Raw genomic sequence first — 20,542 nt, 5'->3', positions numbered from 1 at the left:
ACACGCTCAGCTTAAAAAAAAAAAAAAAAAAAAAAAAAAAAAAGACATAACTGTTAAACCGTTCCCTTACAGAATACAATTGCAAAATGTCTCAAACATCAAACATCACTAATAGTGTTGGTGCTACTTTATTGCTTTTCTTCTCCCCAGACTACCTCAACAGGTCTTGTTTTAGTTTTCAGTAGGCAACCCCTAAAATATCCCTAAATAAACATAGACTCTTTATTCCTATCAACTATTTCTATGTTAATTTCCTCTAGCAATTTGAAAACTAACCCATGCACTGTGCCTCTTTCTTTTACTCTGGTACTCCTGTAGCAGGTCCTGCGTTTACTTCAGACGGACTTCTGTTGTCACAAAATGTGCTCCTCAAAATTAATAATATTCCATTGACCTATCTTTTGTTGATGACTTTTAATCCTCAGTTGTGCTCTTCTCAGTCTCATGGTTTTCTATCTCACCAAGAGCATGGCAGCTGCAGTCAATAGAAAGAATAGGCAATGCCAAAGACAAGTTAGTTGTTCTCTTTCTGCCATATCTGACAATCATTTCTGCTAGCATTTTTACAGAAGGACTGTGCTTCATATTCAATGTAAATTTCACTAGATGTTTCTACTCACATTTTGACACTGTTTCTTCCGACAACAGTACTGTAGTACCAAGCTCATTCCACCTGAGCAGAGTTATATAAGATTCAGGAGAATTATGGTCTCTAATCTGCATATAAGAAAATATGATGAGTTTTAAAGAGTGTAGTCAGTCTCACAGAACTCAGTTGCAGTACTTTTGTGTGATTTTGAATTTGGCTATTATACAAACATCTACATTACTCCATCAAAATTGTCATTAGCCATATTTGTAATCCTTTTATTTTATTTTATTTTTTGTAAGAGGAAAATATACAACATTTAAAGCAACTGTAGTTTCAATCAAAAATTCAATTCAGAGAATACATCTCAGTGCTGTTAATCTAATTCTCAGTGGGCTACAGGGCTGTATTGTATAAGGAATATAACTGTGTATAAAAAGTAGTTGGCAAAAGCAATCACACTTTTCTGATGCATTCAGTAATAATTAAGAAATAAAGTCAGTAATTATAAACCAGTTTTGGAGAAAGAACGTATACAAGACTGTTTGAAAACTGTAATTGAATTTAAGCAAAATATTCTGTCTTTGATTCAGTGTATTTCTTTTTGTTAATCACATTTATCTCACACTGAAACCTGTAATAATATATACACTCATCCTTACAAATTAGAAGATACTTATCTGAAGATATCTTAAGTATTTCTCCTCTATAATAGCCCAAAATGAGAACAGAAGATTTTCTTTCCCAGCTGAACATCATGATTGCTACAAGAAGTCTTTTGATGACTAAAGAGGAATGGCAAAAAGAGGAAATACAGATTTGCAGTGAAAAAATTGTCTGCAGAAGTCCTGGACTTGAGCTCAGGATTCAAGTTCTGTGTGATTTCAGGCAAAGAGAGGTAGGAGATCTCCTGGTGGAGCATGGGAGGGAGGGTTATCTTCTCTGTATTCTACCTGGCAAGATGGGAGTTGTCATACAACTGTTTTCTGACCTGTCTGCTGGACGGACTTACTGTGGCTATTTCTGAACTGACAGAATCTGGAGCGTTTCTAGGGTGGACACAGAGAGTGCTGTAGACAAATTCAGCCCATACAAGCTTTAGCCCCACTTTTTTCCTTCCCCCTCCTCACACCTTGCCTTTCAGAGAAAGGAAATACGGCCACAAAATATAAATGTGCAGCACTGTTATTCTGTGGCCAAAAGATCAGGGCGCCAGGCAGCAAACCAAGACATTTTTGTCCCCTGCCCTCAGTGTAAATAGCAGTCTACTAGGAGGGATAACAATGAGCGCAATACATCTGCACTTGTGGGAATATGTTAATAACGAAGTATTAATGATAAATTATTAATTCTTTAGTCCTTTGTTTGTGCAAAATAACAACAGAATAAAAGTTTCATTTCTCTGGAAAAAAAGTGTTTGCAGCCTTTTCCATAATTGAGGGTTTCTTCCTCCACAGTGAACTCACCTTGGTGGAAGAATGAGATCATTGGTCTGTGCATGTCTGTGCATACCTGTGTGTGTGCTCACGCATCAAAAAGAAGAGTCACACCACCTATTGCTAACATAGAGCAACAGCTCAAAGCAGAACGTAGCATAGCACTGAACACTAGTTCAAAAAGCTCAGAACAGCTTGCACAATGGGTTAGGATGGAAAAAAAAAATAATCCTAGAAATCTGCTACAGCACCACAGATCTGCATAAAGTTTACATAACATTCTTCAACAGTTTAGATACTGTGAAGACATTTTCTCCAATGTCTCCCTGTGATGGAGAGACAAGGGGCTAAATGATTCAGAGCAGGAGGAAATAAGCAAGTTGTTGGGGATAGATGCCAGTGGTGAGAGGAAAGCTAACAGAAAGTAATCATGCATGTTTTCCAGTTGTCTGCAGCTTCCATGAGAATTTTCATTTTTTAGACAACTTCATGTACATATTCTACATAAATGTAGGCCTGTGTAATTATTTCACAAAACTAAATTTACTTCCAGAAGTGTTCGTTCTGCTATGTACAGCAGCTCACAAGAAAGAAAAATCTGCCCCTTCTAGGCTACTGCAATTGGCTAATACTAAACTCTTATTAGAGAAGGAGAAAATAAGAGCTTCCTTTTTCCTCAAAAGTCAAGGAAAATCTCAAGGGAACCATCTGGGTCACAGATGCAAACCAGACAGAAGGCACTGAGAAAACAGCATGAAGCAGTGACAGACTGACAAACTCCTAAGATGAGTAAAGAGCAACCTGCAAGAAGGAACAAACCCACAGTTAAACTTCAGAGAACTGTTTCAATTTGCTCCATCAGCTGCTGATGACACAGAAAACAAACCCAGGAAAAGAAAACTGTTATATTTCATCGGTTTAAACTACAAGAACATCTTAAATGACTGTCATGTCCTCATTTGTTATTTTATATTCTAGGAAAGCCTTGGTTTAGCAACCAGGAGACTTTGGTGTCTTTTCTATGTTAAAAAGCAAAGCAGAAGAAGAAATTTTAATTCCTGACTGCAGTTGATTCCAGGTCTAGCAAAGAAAACTTTCAGCAGGAATATTAGAGGGGCTGTCAGGAAGACCATCAGTAAGAGAAAACACCCTAAGGGATCTCTCCAGTATAATTACTGGCCACTATATATCAAGGAACTGGCACACTGTTTAATTTCATGCAGTCCCTTCTTTGAGCTCTGATCCAGACAGTAAATGTCCTTGTCTGCTTAGCCTGTTCTTCAGCTGAGTAAATAGCCCAGTTTAAATTGCCTGTTGAGATAGAGCTTCTTGCAGCAGCAGTAAATAATTATTAGCAGTATTTCTGGGGATCAACTAAGATTAGTTGATATTTAAAAAAAAAAAGCCAAGTTTGACTAAGAATTCCCAGTCTCGATTCACATTATGGAGACTCTCATTTTAAACATTTCCATAAACTTTCCACCAAAACAAAATGCAACAGATACAGTGGGCACCAAACAAATATTTATTCTTGTTGTATCTCCATTATTACCAGTGGCCTCACATCAGGGATATATTTCACAGAATCACAGAATCACAGAATCACCCGGGTTGGAAGGGACCTCAAGGATCATGTAGTTCCAACCCCCCTGCCTAGCAGGGCCACCAAACATACACATTTAGATCAGGTTGCCCAGGACCCCGTCCAACCTGGCCTTGAACACGTCCAAGGACGGGGCATCCACAACCTCCCTGGGCAGCCCGTTCCAGGGCCTAACCACTCTCCTCGTAAAGAACTTCCCCCTAACATCCAACCTAAATCTTCCCTCCTTCAACTTGGATCCATTTCCCCTAGTCCTGCTATTGTCAGCCCTTATGAAGAGTTTACTCCCCTCCTGGGTGTAGGTTCCCTTCAGGTATTGATAGGCTGCAATGAGGTCGCCCCGCAGCCTTCTCTTCTCCAGGCTGAACAAGCCCAACTCCCTCAGCCTGTCCTCATAGGGGAGGTGCTCTAGCCCCCTGATCATCTTAGTCGCCCTCCTCTGGACCCTTTCCAAAATCTCCATGTCTTTCTTGTACTGAGGGCTCCACACCTGGACACAGTACTCCAGATGGGGCCTCACAAGAGCCGAGTAGAGAGGGACAATCACTTCCCTGTCCCTGCTGACCACCCCTCTCCTGATGGAGCCCAGGATCCCATTTGCCTTTCGAGCTGCCAGAGCGCACTGCTGGCTCATGTTGAGTCTCTCGTCCATCAGGACCCCCAGGTCCTTCTCTGCCGAGCTGCTCTCAAGGACCACTCCTCCCAGCTTGTACGGGTGCCTGGGGTTCTTCCGGCCCAAATGCAAAACCTTGCACTTTGCCGTGTTGAACCTCATTAGGTTCACCCGAGCCCAGCTTTCCAGCCTGTCGAGGTCCCTCTGAATGGCATCCCTTCCTTCCACCGTATCAACCGCACCACTCAGCTTGGTGTCGTCAGCAAACTTGCTGAGGGTGCACTCAATTCCCTCATCGATGTCATTGATAAAGATGTTAAAGAGCACCGGTCCCAAGACAGACCCTTGGGGGACACCACTTGTTACCGGCCTCCACCTGGACATAGAGCCATTGACCATCACCCTCTGTCTGCGGCCTTTCAACCAATTGCTTATCCATCGGGTCATCCACCCATCAAATCCACTTCCCTCCAATTTGGAGATGAGGATGTGGTGGGGGACCATGTCAAAGGCCTTGCTCAGGTCCAGGAAAATGACATCGGTCGCCTTCCCTTCGTCCACCAATGCCGTCACTCCATCATAGAAGGCCACAAGATTAGTTAGGCATGACCTTCCTTTGGTGAAGCCGTGCTGGCTGTCTCGGATCACATGCTCATTCTTTATGTGATCGAGCATGTTGTCCAGGAGGATCTGTTCCATGATTTTCCCAGGCACGGAGGTGAGACTCACCGGCCTGTAGTTCCCCGGGTCCTCCCTGCTCCCCTTCTTGTATATGGGAGTGACGTGACCCTTCCTCCAGTCGTCCGGGACCTCACCTGACAGCCACGACTTCTCAAATATGATGGAGAGCGGCTCGGCAACCACCTCAGCCAGCTCCTTCAGGACAGACTTTATTCAGCCTTTCAGGAAGTGCTTTACAAAGCTCCCAGATCCCATCTGTAGTTACTGTCTAGTACTGACAGAGATATGAAATTCAGTGGTTGCTGGCACAGCATTTTCAGAGTTATCTAAATCATATGAGAAAAATATATTCCTGTAGTTACAGTTCATTAAACTGAAAATGAAACAGGATACTACAGAAAGCAAAAAGGGAGTAGATACACTTCTATAATTTATCTAAAATATTCCACAAACTGGCAAAGGAGGCAACAGCTTCCCACTCTCCTGATCATGCTAAAACGATACTGAACTTCAGAAACATAGCACATAGCAAGGAAGAGTCCGCTGATATAAAGGATGTCCACTGTTTAGACCTAGCACCTGGATTAACAAGGGGCAAATGCTGTGGTACTGATAAATAATGTGCATTTATTATCCAGTGAAGGAACAAAGAGGAGGGAGAACATTAAAGTGCATTAGTAAATTGATTAAGCCACAGCTAGAACATGCTTATAGAAAAATACCCCCACTTTTCATTTGGTTTTACAGATGACCTTAGGGAGGGAACTAGTTGCCAAATAATCTGGCTGTGGTGACGCTGTCAAGTTTAGTTCATGAATGTTTGTAAAACATTTGGAACAACGACAGTGTAAGCAAACAATTCGACTATTGTTATTAGAAGAGAATGAAATGAGTTCTGATTTTTTTGTAGATGTTTTCATCCCAGACACTATAAATTAACAAAATATATAGACTAGGTTTATGCTGAGGAAGTTTTACATTATCAGTATATACTAAGATAGAAACTGCTAGAAGTTTGAGAACACTTGAGACATACTGGTGTGACTTGCATTTCTTCCAAAATTTGGTCTCTGCAGGTAAGGATTGTTTTTCTTTAATATTTTCCTCTTGTTCCTTTTGACCTATGGTTCTTTTTTACTAGTGAAAACTCCATATTTGTGTGCATTTGCACACTTGATCTTCCTAATTAAAGCTGATACATATTCTACAGCATCATGGACACCTTTGTGAGCTCACCAGCCTGCCAGGACTAGAAACACGAAAACAGCAAAATGTAATCACTTTTATGTAGTTTAAAATGTCACAGTATTTTTATATGCTGTGCATGGCTGTTTCACAGAGAAGCCTGTCGGGGAACACAAAGGCAGAAAACAAGTTTGAATCATCAGAGTGTTGTATTTTGTTTTTTTCTTTGTCCTCTCTTGCAATATTACCATGAAGGATTTACTCTGTAAGACTAACTGAAATGAGTTGCACCCACCAACCTTGCTAGAAGCATAAAGGCCAGGCAAATAGTGCAACAGTGTTTAACAAAAACAAGAGCTTAGGGACACAGCTGATGAGGGAAAAAAAAAAAAAAAAAGAAAAAAAAAAAGCAGAAACAAGAAAGCAGGATTTAATCAATGTAGCACTACAGAAACTCAAGGTGCCTTTGCATCTTAAATACTGCATGCAGTTTTGCTGTCCCACCTTAGAAATGATCAAGCTGAAGTAGAAGAGGGTGATAAAGATGTTCTAAAATCTGAAGTTATTTTCATGCATAGAATGATTAAACGGTTAGTACTGGAAAACTAATTGCAGAGAAACAGAATAGAGAACTGTTAACTTCTGGAGCATGGAGAGAGTGAATAACTTATTCCTTTTTTTTTTTTTCATAATGCCAAAAACAGATGACATCAAGTGAAATTATCATCGAGGGTACTCAAAAACTCAAAGGGAAATACATCTACTCAGGTCCTATAATTAAGCCATAAAATTCATTACAAAAGGGCAATATTGATACCAAAGTTTACACAGATGCAAAAACACATTACTCAAATTCATGGGGGAAAATCATTAAAGACAATTAAACACAAAGGTACTGCCTCTGACTAAATATATTCCTGGTCTGCACATTGCTAGAAGCTACAGAAGTGTATAAAAGAAAGTGAAGCACTGGAACAGATTGCAAAGAGAAGTGGTGGATGCCCCATCCCTGGAGGTGCTCAAGGTCAGGCTGGAGGACTCAGAGCATCCTGATCTACCTGTGGGTGTCCCTGTTCATTGCAGGGACATTGCAGGGAGGGTTGCTCTAGATGACCTTTCAAGGTGCCTTCCAACTCAATCGATTCTATGATTCTGTAATATTCTACCTTTTTGCTTGTTACTTAGCACACACTGTTGGCCATTATGCAACACAGCAGGCTACCAACAGCAGATACTTTCCTGTTCTCATGTCATTCCCTAAAATGCACTGAAATTTTCTAGAATACAAAATTTTCATTGTAAAATTCTGTCCTTGTTAACAGTAAAACAGAGAGAAAGAGAGAAATTAGTGGAAACTGAGAAAAAGAGAAAATAAGGCAGTCTTACACTGCATAACTGATCGCACTTATTTGAAGCAGGGACCAGTCTGACCTCTTTCAAACATGACAAATTACTACAAACCTGCATCCATAAAATGTCTGACTGCTAGCAGATAAAAATAATGAGAGAAAGAGAGAGAGGAAAAGAAAGAGAGGAAGGAAGGAAAGGAAGAATGAGAAAGAGACAGCAAAAGAAAGAAAGGAAATAGAAAAAGAAAAAAAAGGAAATGAAGGATGAAAGAAAGGAAGAAAGGATGAGAAAGAAGAAGAAAGAGAGGAAGAAAGGAAAAGAGTGAGAGAAGAAAGGGAGGAAATGAGTAAGAGAGTAAGGGAATGAGAGAGGAAGGGAGGGAGGAAGGAAGGAAGGGAGGGAGGGAGGGAGGAAGGGAGGGAGAGAGGGAAGTAAGGAGGGAGGGAGGAAGGGAGGGAGAGAGGGAAGTAAGGAGGGAGGGAGGGAGGAAGGGAGGAAGGGAAGGAAGGAAGGAAGGAAGGAAGGAAGGAAGGAAGGAAGGAAGGAAGGAAGGAAGGAAGGAAGGAAGGAAGGAAGGAAGGAAGGAAGGAAGGAAGGAAGGAAGGAAGGAAGGAAGGAAGGAAGGAAGGAAGGAAGGAAGGAAGGAAGGAAGGAAGGAAGGAAGGAAGGAAGGAAGGAAGGAAAGAAGGAAGGAAGGAAGGAAGGAAGGAAGGAAGGAAGGAAGGAAGGAAGGAAGGAAGGAAGGAAGGAAGGAAGGAAGGAAGGAAGGAAGGAAGGAAGGAAGGAAGGAAGGAAGGAAGGAAGGATCCATCAGGAAATCACTGTTTTCATAGAGCAGCTCTCAACAGCATTTCTCGCTGGCCAGCTGGACCTGCTCATTTACACACAAATCAATTATAAACTATTCTGGCAGCTGGAGCCTATCTGAGACCTCCTTTTCCCAAAGAAACAGAGTAGGAAGGTTTGTGACTGCTTTCTGCACGAAGCTGCTGAAGAAGAGTTAAGAATCCAGCCCAAAATGAATATGCATGTGCACACTGGTTTTCTTCCAACTTAATCTCCAGCATGTTTCAGTCCTTTCTGTTATGTTCTTATGGTAACTGATTTGGATGCAGCACTGTGGTATTATGCAGATGAGTGTCTAGTATAACAGATCTTTCATGTGTGCATCCTCAGGCTGTCGAAAAGCAGTATCACACAGAAATAGTATCCCGTTGTGCTTTAAAAAACATATTAAAAGCAGATTAGGTATTTGTTATGTCATATATGCAGTTAATCCTACTTTACAAGGGATAAGTAGATGTTCTTCTAAGTCTCTCAATTTCACTATACTGAAAAAAGAGATGTGGATAGTTTAATGAAACTAATAATTTGATCCAAAGAATTTCCACAAAATTTTAGTTTTAGCTCAATAGATGCTTTGATGCAGAAAATATGATCAGTAAAAACCTTTATAATAACATTAGGAAAAAATATTATTTTTAAATACTGCTTTATCATGCACTGGATACCCAAATTTCAAACAATTCTAAATCAGCTGCAGAACAATAAAAAGTTTTTAAATGTCTGGTTTTCAGCATTTCTCAGGAAAAGCATTTAACTCCTCAATTTCTGACATGTATGAGATGACAGTCATTTGGATATATGAAGAAAAAACCCTTTCATTACATGCACAACCCAGCAAAAGGACCCTGATAAACTCAGAGTCTCTCAGTGATACTGCATGCAGTAAGGACTTCAGTAAGCGCTGGTGGTGTGCTCCTGTGTCAACACCTTAAAAGTATTTGTACAAGCATATACTTTTACTGCAGTGACCAAAATGCTAATGTGTGGAAGAACAACTACCACTTGAGACAACTGTTACTCACAGTATTGACTGCAGCTTACTGAAATTAGCTCTGCTTCATTCCTTTCATTCCAAACCTTGCAAACAAGTCACATCATACATCTGCTCCTTTTTAGGGCAGCATCTGATAAGATTATTTGATTATGCCTTCCTGCATCTTTTCTAGCTGCTTCCCCAGTGCCCAGATCACTTAAGAACTGACAGATGCAGAGCACAGCTTTTGTTCTGGTAAATGGTTATGTGTGGCTCTGGGCCTAGAATGAAAGTGAAAAAAAATCACACTTTTAAATTATTACATTTGGTTACTTTAAGAAAGAAGAAAGAAGAAAAAAGAAGAAATAAGAAGAAGAAGAAGAAGAGAGGAATGAAAGGATAAAACTGAGAGAACAGAGTGACGTAAAACAAAAAGAAATGAGCACAAATGCTGGGCACAGGCACAAAACAGTCCCATGCAGGGACAAGTCATGCCCTTACTTTGTCAGTCCTTCAATGCAATATCATCAGCGCTGCCTGCTTCTGGCAAGCTTCAAGCCAGCTCTGATGAATCACAGAAGAGAGCAATCAATGGAATGTTACACACTAGACATTCACAGGACGGGAAAAAAATGGGCTTTACCACATTCCTTTAAAACTTTCTTCCTTCTCACTCCAGGCCACAGTGTGCAGATGATGTTGCTTCTAACCCTGGAATAACTCTACCTCCTGTCCTGCTCACTGAATGTCTATCTCTTCCCAGTGGGGAACAGGAGGCCTAGGCATTACCAGTCACAGGAGAAAACGAACAAAGAAAAAAGACAGGAATGCTGAAATGAACATGGCTTTGCCCCCCAGGTCATAACACATGTTACGCCCTAGTGAATTATCAAAAAGCCATACACCTGAGGGGCCACTGTTATCTACAGTTCCAGGACCACCCCAAATTCTTGCCACCTTAAGACATAAAACAAAGTTCATGGCCATTTAGCAGTTCTACCCGACCTTCCAAAAGTCAGGAAGATCAACCAGTTCTAGGCTGCAGGCTGTATTTCCAGCAACAGCACTTGCACATGAATCTCAGCGAAGTGCAGAGCAAGGGAAAGTTCGTGATGTGCAAGGAACTGCAGATCATCATCATCTTGTATGTGCGTGAGTGGGCACTTTCCTTCTTCAGGAAGACTTCCACTCCCCTGAACGCTGTCAGCTCAGAAAGAGTACCCATCAAAACTTTATGCATCCCTTTCAACTTGGGATGTTCAGTAATTACAATTTAATGTTTTCAGATTGTTCCATGGTAAGTTTAGGTTGGATATTAGGAAACACTTCTTTACAGAAAGGGTTGTTAAGCACTGGAATAGGCTCCCCAGGGAGGTGGTTGAGTCACCATCCCTGGATGTGTTTAAAAACCGTTTGGATGTGATGCTCAGGGACATGATTTAGAGGAGGGTTGTTAGTTAGGGTAGTATGTTTTAGGTCACGGTTGGACTTGATGATCTTTAAGGTCTTTTCCAACCTGAGTGATTCTATGATTTTATGATTCTGTGACAAATCTCAGTGCTTTTACTGTCATCTGTCAGGCAAAGAACTGTTATCACACTCGTCTTAGTAATGAAGGAGTAGTCTTCTCCCCTTTGTGTCTCAGGAAAAACAAACAAACAAAACCTGAACTTATCTTCCAGGACAAAAAAAAATGTGATATTCCATTCCTCTACTTTCAAAAGATACGTGCAGATTAAAGAAATGTTTCCATAAAAGCATAGGTTACGTGTGTCTACTGCAAAAGACAGTTGGATTTCACTTCAGCTTTAACCCTTCTGACAAATATAAATGCAATAAAACACCGATCGCAGGTCCCTAAGCACGGGCTTAACCCCCAGCTCGCTACACACCCTCTTGGTAGGCGGTAACCCGCGGAGGAAAAGCAGCAGGGCGCAGGGTCGTGCTGTTCCAGGCAGGAAACGCGCGGTGGCAGTGCGGCCGCTTCATCGTCGCAGGGGTTTTGCTGACAGGCAGGAACGGGTTCGCTTTCTCTCGGCAGGGTTATTCAAGCGAACAGGCCAGCTGTAGAAACAACCCAGCTATTCCTGACTAGCCTGCACTTGCATACGACACCTCCAACCATGGTATCCAAAGCTCTGCATAAATAACAAAGACAAAAAAGTGCTGGGCGAATGACATTTCATTCTCCAGGTGATCCTAGAGATTTACATAGGAATTTTGTTTGTCTTTAAAATTAAGACTGTGTTGTTCGGGCGCTTTCAAAGCTAAACAGAACGCATCAATATTCATAATTAAACCAGTTTCCTCCAAGTTTTCTGAATTAATCTGTTTTCAGTGTGCCCTCAAAACCAGTTTGCTCTGTCAGTCATATTGCAGGGAGAGAGAGGAAGGAAGAGAAAGAAGTGTGAAAAGACCAACTACCACAGCTCTAACGTAAATGTTCTTTCTGGGGTACTGTTGTATGTGGTACTTTCCCCTGTAGCCACTGCATGCATCATAATTAAATCTCTTTTTCAAAAAACTTAAGACCAAGCATCCCTCACATGTTGCCTCACATTCAATGACAACACCAGCTACAGTGCTCTGATTCTACTAATGGCACTGATAAATTCTTCCGCTCTCAAAAAACAAAGGTCAGCTTCAAAGAAGTGGTATTGGTGGAGCAGTTGGTTACATGGAATCTCATTATTTTCCTTGAGTAGAAAGTGCCTTAATTCATCTTTATTTCAGTTCTTGCCTAAGCTTTTTTTCAAATGGCTAGGAAAGAAAATGTAGTGCCCCCTCAAAAGCAAATAAGCAAAAAACACACCACAAAAACCTTTCCATTTAGCATTTCAGAAGAAACCTGTCTCCAAAATCTCACTGAATATTCAGCAGCATTTGAAGACACACTCTAGGGGATTGTTTTCTAAATCCTGAACCTATTTGAAGTGTATTTTATGTGTGAAACCAAATTAGGGTCAACTATAAAAACTGTGTTTGTCCTGAAACTCAGGAAAGGAGAAGAGGGCAAGAAAAAGGAGGAGGAAAGGAAATGTTTCACATTTTTAAACCTGTTTTTTAATCTCCTCAGCAGTTCTCTCTCATCTGTGCCTGCCTGTTCTAAACAACCAACTAGAACACAGTATCTATTATTTACTGGAGATGCCTTTGTGACTGTGTTGTACTAAGAGGGTCTAACAGTTTCTAGCATAGTTTACATTCCTTCTGAGCTGTGATGTGTCCTCCCCATTGTTTTTCCTGCCTTGTCCTTCCCATTTTTCCATTTTTTTATCCTTCCAGTTCTCTGTTACATTTTTAGACTTGCCCATCACAGTTCAGCCACATACCTTCAGCTTCTTCCTCTGCACGAATTCCCGTTTTCCTTTCCCAGCAGGTACCCCACAGCTTATCTGCAGCCTCTCTGCTTCTGTATGTTACCTTAACAAGGAATGTGTCACTACAGCTCTCTTAACTAGTGAAACTATTTTTGTATGTCCTGCAAAAATCCTGTGATACGCTACATGAGAGCAAAGGGGATGACATTAACCAGACCAGTGACAGGCCAGGACAGAGCCCCCTCCTCTTCTTAAAGAAAAATGGGAGAGAGACAAAAAGTAAATCAAAGGCAAAAGGATTTTGCTGCTGCAAGTGGGACTTCTATGCATGGGGTCAGTACTTCCCCCAGCCTGATTTTTCTGGAAGTGAAAAGGGGGCAGTTCTTTGCATTATTCTTAAGCAGGGATCATCACAGTGCCAGTTTCCCTCCAGCCTCTCTGTGCCCTCACCATTGTACAACCATGCTGATTCATTTGGAGTCTCAATGGCTCTCTGAAACAGCAACAAGTGATGTTAAAAGCTATATTCATCTTTCATTTTCTTTTAGGAAAAACTTAAGCTTTTACATTTAGCTTCTTGGTGGTGTTTTGGTTTGGTTTGTTTTCAATTTGCTTATTTGTTTTTAAATCAAACAACTCTGGCCCTTCTATCTTGTTTTCTAACTGCAGTGTGACAGCCTGTGCTTTCCTGTTCACAAGGCTTTGCCTCCTCCTTTCAGATCCACGCAGTCACAGAGCTTGTTAAGCCAGCAGATCCACGTCATGTCCCAAGGTAGAGGAACAACTGAGGCCTCTGTGCTGCTCCTATTCCTCGAGCTCTGTTTCTGCTGCACAAAACCACTCCGGATGGTAAACACAGGCAGGTTTGCCTGCTGGGTTTTCTCCAGCCTTTAATTGCGGAATTCCCTCAGCACCCCTTTACAAAGAAACAGCAGAGTGCTTCCATTCAACTCCCTGTGAAGTCTCAAGACAGCCTGGTGATCCCGCAGCAGGGAAACCTCCCTACACACACACTAACACTATCCCACCCAAAAGATTTTGCCTCACATCCGGAGACTGTGAAGCAGTTTCGCATCTTACGTGTCCAAATTGGAACAGACGCGTATGCAAAATGCGTGTTGTCTGTAAGCTATGTGTAAACCACAGAAGTACTTAAATGCTAGTGTAAGATGTGTGAACGTACACGCGTTTAGAACATGTTCCCGTCTGTCAGCTTCTCCTCGGCTGTACGGCCTCGGGGCCGCTGTCGGCTGCCAAATTCACGGCCGGAGCCGTGGGCGGCTGGCTGACACCGCTCCGCGCTGCCTAAAGCTGGGCCGGGCCGCCACGCCGCGTCCCTCACCCCGGCGAGGGGAGGGGACGAGGAGCGGATACCGTGCAGGAGGCAGGAGGCAGGCGGGAGGCGGGAGGCGGAGGGACGCGGCCGTGCCCGGCACCTGCGCGGCGGGCGGGGCAGGGCCTGGGGCCGCACTGAGCGCGGGGCGCGTCCCGCTCCGGCCCCTCCCGTCCTTCAGCAGCAGTCCGAACTCCGGCGGTGGAGCGGCGGCGCAACAGGTCTCCGTGAGGCGCGGCCCCGGCCCCGTGCCGCCACCGCGCGCACCCATGGCCGGCCGCGGCCCCGGCGGCGACCAGGGCTACATCCGCACCGTGCTGGGCCAGCAGATACTGGGCGAGCTGGACAGCTCCAGCCTGGCGCTGCCCTCCGAGGCCGGCCTCAAGCTGTCGGGCGGGGAGGAGAAGGCGCTTCGGATCCACCGGCAAGTCCAGCAGACGCTGGCCAGGAAGAGCCGAGGCTCGCTGCACAACGGTGAGTGCCCGCCTGCGCCGTGCGTGACTCTGGGCGTCCCGAGTCGCTGGGGCAGCCCCGGTGCGAGCCCCGGCTGCGGGGTTGTAGCAGCGCTGCTCTCTGACAGTGCCCGTCTCCGTAGAGGGAAGTTTCTCCCTCCCAGCTACTGCAACTTGTGAGACGCGGGAGTTGCTCGGGATTTACAGCTGCCGGAGAGATGGAGGGTGCCAGAGTTCTCCTCTGGTTGTGCTTGTTCCAGCAGCCTGGCCTTGTTTGCAGAATGAGCTGGGGAGTAGAGTCGGAAATGGCTTTCCTGGTTTCACCTCTAAGTAAAAGCAAATGTGCAAAAAGGAGGTTTGGCAAAGTACCTTTGAGAAAGGCGTGGATGGCAAACATTGAGCCCCACGGCACTCTGCAGAACCGGGCCCAAAATAAGTGACGAAAACTTTTAATCCTTCTAATCCTGTTTTCACTCAGATATTCCTGAGTTTAGACTGGAAAAGAGGAGACTCGGGAGAGACCTTATTGCTCTCTACAGCTATCTGAATGGAGGGGAGCCTCTTCTCCCAGGTAACAACAGCGGGACAAGAGTGCCTCCAGTAGCACCAGAGGATGTTCAGGTTGGATATTAGGAAACATTTCTTCTCAGCAAGAGTGGTGCTGCAGTGGCACAGGCTGCCCAGGGAGGTGGTGGAGTCACCGACCATGGAGGTGTTCAGTAACTGTGTGGATGTGGCACTGAGGGACGTGGTCAGGGGGCACAGTGTGGATGGGTTGGTGGTTGGACTAGATGATCTCAGAGATAATTTCCAACCATAATGATTCTATAATTCTATGATATGATATGATGGATTTACAGGTTTTCTTACACTTCTGACTTCCATCTGAAAAAGGCCTCATTGCTAAAAGAATCCAATGCAGATGCAGATATACTCTGACAAATGAGGCACACAAAGTCACATAAACAGGTACCCACAGCTGCGCAGTATGCAGCTGTCTACACCTGTAAGTCCCTAGCCTGGCAGCACTCCTCAGTAAGGTTTCTAAACAGTTTTTAGAGTAATTTCATTTGTTTTTTTCTCAATAGAGAGGCACAACGTGGAGAGGGCATTTTAAAGCAATGACTAACAAACAAAATGGTTTTGTGAATCTAACATCATATATCTAAACAGTGATAAAACTATGAAGACAGAGTTCTCATCTTTCCAGCTCATCTTAACTTCTCTGAATGATTTAGGATAATTTTCTTTGTCTGCTTTGTTTTTATAAAGATCAAGTGTTTGAATATTTTGCATTTCTGAGGCTCCAAAACTAAGCTTCAAGATCAGACATGGCAAATATCGTTTTGTTAGATGGATTGTTTGTGCATGAAATGAACTTCTTTCAAACATATTCTGGTGCTCAGCTCACCATGCAAATTTTGTTTCTATGCAAAGCTCAAAAAAAAAAAAAAATGGAATCAGTGTACATTTCATGTACTATATAAAAAATACTTAGAATGCATATCAAATGCCTATAATACATTTAAAATGTCTTACCGGAAAAATATGTGTGTATGTCCCATTGTGATTTTTTCGTAGAAGACTTGCACAACATTTTACTATGCTTTGAAAGACATTTTTGAATGGAAACTACTTCTGAAAATATGCACTATTTAACATGCAAAAAAGTACCCGCTTCACTGAACAGTACAGTTTTCAAGATGTATTAAGTATCTCATATTGTTTGGAGTTTCAAGGAAGAGAATAGTTTTAAAAGCATCAGATGAAGTTCCCTGTGATATAACTGTCCTATCTGTATTTCAGACTCTGTTCAGCAAGGTACTTACCACATACCTAACCAGGGCATTCACATACATGCCTAAAATTAGCCAGGGACAGAACAAAGGGGTATGAAAAATCAGTGGCAGTAAAGGTCTTAGCAAGCGTCATCCATGCGCGCTGATTTTCCACTTACTATACTAGAATCTTTGAGGCCTCAAGAAGTACACTGTCAGGCAACATAATTTCTCCTTGAAGTTTCAGATTAAAGATTTGGCCTTCCACGTTATCTTCAAGTGGAAAAACATATTTTTGCCTTCTACCTCCATATTGTTTGCTGCTTTATGCCCTTACCTGCATACCCGATTAAGGATATCTTTACAGTTTTTTTATTTTATAATAGAAATTCAGATCATCACCAGATCTGAGAATTCCTCCTGCTGCAAAATTGTTGAAACTATGAACCATCTCAACTCTTTTTAAAACATTCTCAAACACTGCTAGTGGCTTTCCAAGCAGTAGTTTAACAACAGCTGTAATTTTCCAGTTTGCTGCACCTTTGCAAATTAAAGATCATGTTGCACTGAAAAGCAGCCATGTGAAATTTCCTAATGTTTAAAAATGGAAATGTTACGGTAGAGAGTTCAGCCTTATTAAAAAAAAAAAAAAAAGGCCCTTTATGTTAATGACTGGTGTTTGTTATTGTATTGACTATACCTTGTGTATTTCTGTTTATGATTCTACTTTCCTGTAATCTTGTTCAATTTGGACTTTGATTGGCTTTTTAAATTCATCAGTGGTATTTCTGTTTCTCCAGTGTAGTCTCTGGACCAAAGTCCTCCATCCTTTACATCCTTGCCAGTTTTGCTGTAACAGAGGACCACAGAATTTAGTAGTATGCCACACAAGACCAGATGGCTCAGTGATCTATGTAAAGATGCATCCTCTAACACATAGTTTTATAACTATGGAATGTTTTTTTGAAAAGAGGGTTTAAACTTATATGATTTCTAAACCAACAGTGTTAGATAATTACAATCAGAACCCTATTTTTTCCTTACATTTCTTCACTTCTAAAATTCTTAATAGTAATTTTCTTTACCTTGCTTTAGGGATTTGTTTTCTGCCCATGCTTCATAGTCATTTTCTTTCTGTATCTTCATGGAAAAGGGAAATAGAGAAAAATTTCCCTGTTGGTGACTTACGCTTCTTATTGCCTTTCTTATTCCTCACTGCTAATTTCTGAGCCAGAAGGAAAAAAGTAAGTCTTACATTTGAGCGTTTATGTGAATGTAATGACCAGTGCAGAGTAAAAAATGTTGGAATGTCACTTGGGACCTGGCACTATGATGAAAGGGAATAGTTAAAAAGGTTCTTTCTTCTCTATGTGAGGTGGTTCAGAGAAGTTTTTGATGTGCTTTTCCTATATACCACTAGCTCAGTCCATTGTGAGTGGTGAAGTAAAAAAAGGATTAAAAGATGACAAACCAGGAATGCTACAAGTATCTGTCAAGGATATAATCTCCCTCCCACCCGAGAATTGGTGGACAAGAGATATTCAGCAGGTGGGCACTTAGTCTGTGTGAAAATACCACAGTCCTCAATAGACTTGTTTGCACAGGATATGGATTTGTTATGTCCGGCAGTAGAGGGTTTAAAGCCAAAATCTGGCTTTCACGGTAATCATTCAAGTACAAAGTGCTGAAAAAGACTCGCAACTGAGAGGTAACAATGCATATGATTCACAAGGAATCCTACACCTAATTCCTTAACAGGTAATCATCTTTTTTGAACGTCATGTGTCTTCGAGATGTATCTTGTTGTTCTTTTCCAAGGGCAGGCACATAGGAGATTGATTTCTCTGCAGCTATAGCCAGCAATTAATGGGGAGGAACTTTCCAGGCCTTTAGAAATGTTGAACCAAACCACGTAAGGGGGCTTCAAAAGAGCCACCATGAAGATGAATAGGACTATTTTCTCAGTTAACTATTCAGTCTTCTTCCTGATAGTGTAATTATTTTGCCAGATCTCAAAATTTTATCATAGCTGTTGTGAAATTAGATTATTTCTGTACAGTTTTCATTTTGTGTGTGGAGGAGAGTGAAGAGCTTTAGTGTTCCTCCTCCACTGGCCACATCCATAGGGCCAGTATTCTTGAGCTTCTTTAGATCAGACTGACTGAAGAAAGGGGAGGCTGTCACAAAAGTTTCCATTCAATTACCTACACGACTGCTCTTTGAGATGCCTGAGTTTTCTAATAAATTCACATTGGCTGACAGATGGGACATAGGGCCTGTAGGAAAGCCATCCGTTCCTTGACTGCTGGAAATCACATGCAGTCAAGCATCCTGATTTCATATTTTCTGAAGAGAGAGTTTCTATGAGGCTTAAAGCACTGATTCTCATAGTTAGAACATGTAAATTCCACGAATCCATAATATTTAAAAGAAAAAGAAGCATCCTTTGTGTCTTTTTCTTAATCGGTTCACTGAGTATAGAAGGACTCCCTGATGACTTTTGAATATGAGCAAATCTGAGAGGTGCAAAAAACATGAAATTTTGTGAAGTGGTGAAACCTTAGCTGGAGGAACCCTCTCTGACAGAAGCAAGTTTTGACTAGATGACCTATCCTGCATCTCATAACTAATGGAAAGGCACAGCATTTTAGTTTCCACTTTTTCTTTTAGCACACTTAGCTTCTGACACAAATAGACAGCCCATCTCACAATCTACATTTTATGTCTCCCTAATAAATCTTCGGGTAAAATGCTGACAGAATAGTTTATTGGTATGGTAAGAGCAAACAAACAAGAGGTACAAAAATGCAAAGTGAAATTCCTCAAGTTAACATTTACTATGTTTATCTCTGACTGAGAAAAATGTTTTGTTTACTGGTGGATGGTTTCACAGGGAGACTGAAGGTTAAAAAACAGAGGACTGCTTGAAGCCACTTAAAGCCGGAGATAACTGAGTGTTGCAATTCGTGGTTGAGTGTGTTTTTGCTTTTACAAAGAGGGTAGCTGTTTACCCTATGCTGGTTCATGGACAGATTTATTGTTCTTATTTTATTAAGATTATTTTCTTTGTTTAATAAAGACGGAGAATTCAGAGTTAACTAAAACATGCCAAAATGACTCACTCAGGGGATCTTTATGTTTGAAGAAGATAAATAACAATAATTGCTCATTAAGGAGACTAGACAAAAAAATACTAACTGTAAAGAAACAGTCCTGTGAGTATCTGTTTAAAGGCTGATTATATGATAGTACTTTAATAGGTAGCAATGAGTAAAGGTAATCTTTAAAAGGCAAACGTGGGCAGTATGGTAAGACATGATCTTACCAGGCACCTGAAATTGTATGTTAATTATATCATAAAAATGAGAGATTTATGTGAATTCTCAGATTTTGTATGTCAGTGTAAATTGGCAGGAAATTTATGCAATATGAAAATAACAGTCTCCTGATAACTGCTTTGTCATTTAGTTGGGTAACCCTTGGGCTGTGACAGCCTTATATGTCATGAAGGAATTAGTACAGTCCAAATGATGAGTTTGACTGGGCTGCATGACTCCACTCTCATTGATGCAAAGTAAGCATGAATATGTCTTAACAAATCACCTAGTACATGTTCAAATCTGTTTTGTATAGCCAAAGCACAAGAATTGGAAAGTATGATTAAATAGCTGGAAAATACCTCCATAAAACCTCAAATGATTGCATTAACTTACATATTATACACAAATTTGGATTTATCCATGTAGATACATGCTAAAAAGAATCATTCACAAGTTGTTCCTGTTACATGAGTGTCTTGTTTCTTTTCACCAAGTTTTTACTGACTACATGCAGTAATGATGAAAGATACAGGCATACTGAGGCTCCTAGGGATGCCCACATGCACCTAATTCATCCATGGGACTAATGGCACAAAGCAAATGCCTCAGCAGTTTGACACGGGCACACAAGCTGCTTTCAAAAATCTAGGCAGTCACTTGCCTGCTTGTTTTTGGTATCTGAATTTCTTTGTGCATATGGCTCCTAATATTTTATGAAGCAGAGACTTCCATCAGTTTGGCTAAGTTAATGATTTTCTTCTGCAGATTTATTTCGTTTAGTATCTCAGACAGTATCTGCTATATTGAAAATTCATGGCCAGTTTCTTTATTAGTCATTGTCATCTTTTCAGCCTAAACTTCTGAAACCCACACTGACTCCATTTATGACAGATTTGAGGTATATCTTGCCTTTAGCTTTCAGCTTCTGTTTCACCTCTTTAAACCTGTGTTTGTTATATTCCTGTACACAGATTCTCATAGTAACACTGCAATCTCATAAACAATTACTTCACCTGTATCTATTACAAAGCCTAAGGTAGTGAAGGAAATAATCACAGTGCAC

General features: G+C 41.6%; 1 protein-coding gene across 1 annotated transcript in view; it reads left to right on the top strand.

Annotated features, from left to right (window-relative positions):
* Positions 1-13,727: 13,727 nt before the first annotated feature.
* PKP2 (plakophilin 2) overlaps positions 13,728-20,542 on the top strand; it is a gene marked incomplete at both ends in the record, with an annotated part of 41,421 nt that continues 34,606 nt past the window's right edge. Inside the window, one exon of the mRNA XM_079544134.1 lies at positions 13,728-14,407. Within this exon, the coding sequence (XP_079400260.1) occupies positions 13,728-14,407 (680 nt within the window). The remainder of the gene's footprint in view (positions 14,408-20,542) is intronic.

This window comes from Tetrao urogallus, assembly GCF_951394365.1.
Source record: "Tetrao urogallus genome assembly, chromosome: 1".
Classification (NCBI taxonomy): domain Eukaryota; kingdom Metazoa; phylum Chordata; class Aves; order Galliformes; family Phasianidae; genus Tetrao; species Tetrao urogallus.
The sequence above is the reverse complement of the archived record's forward strand: the minus strand, read 5'-3'. Positions and strand labels throughout refer to the sequence as shown.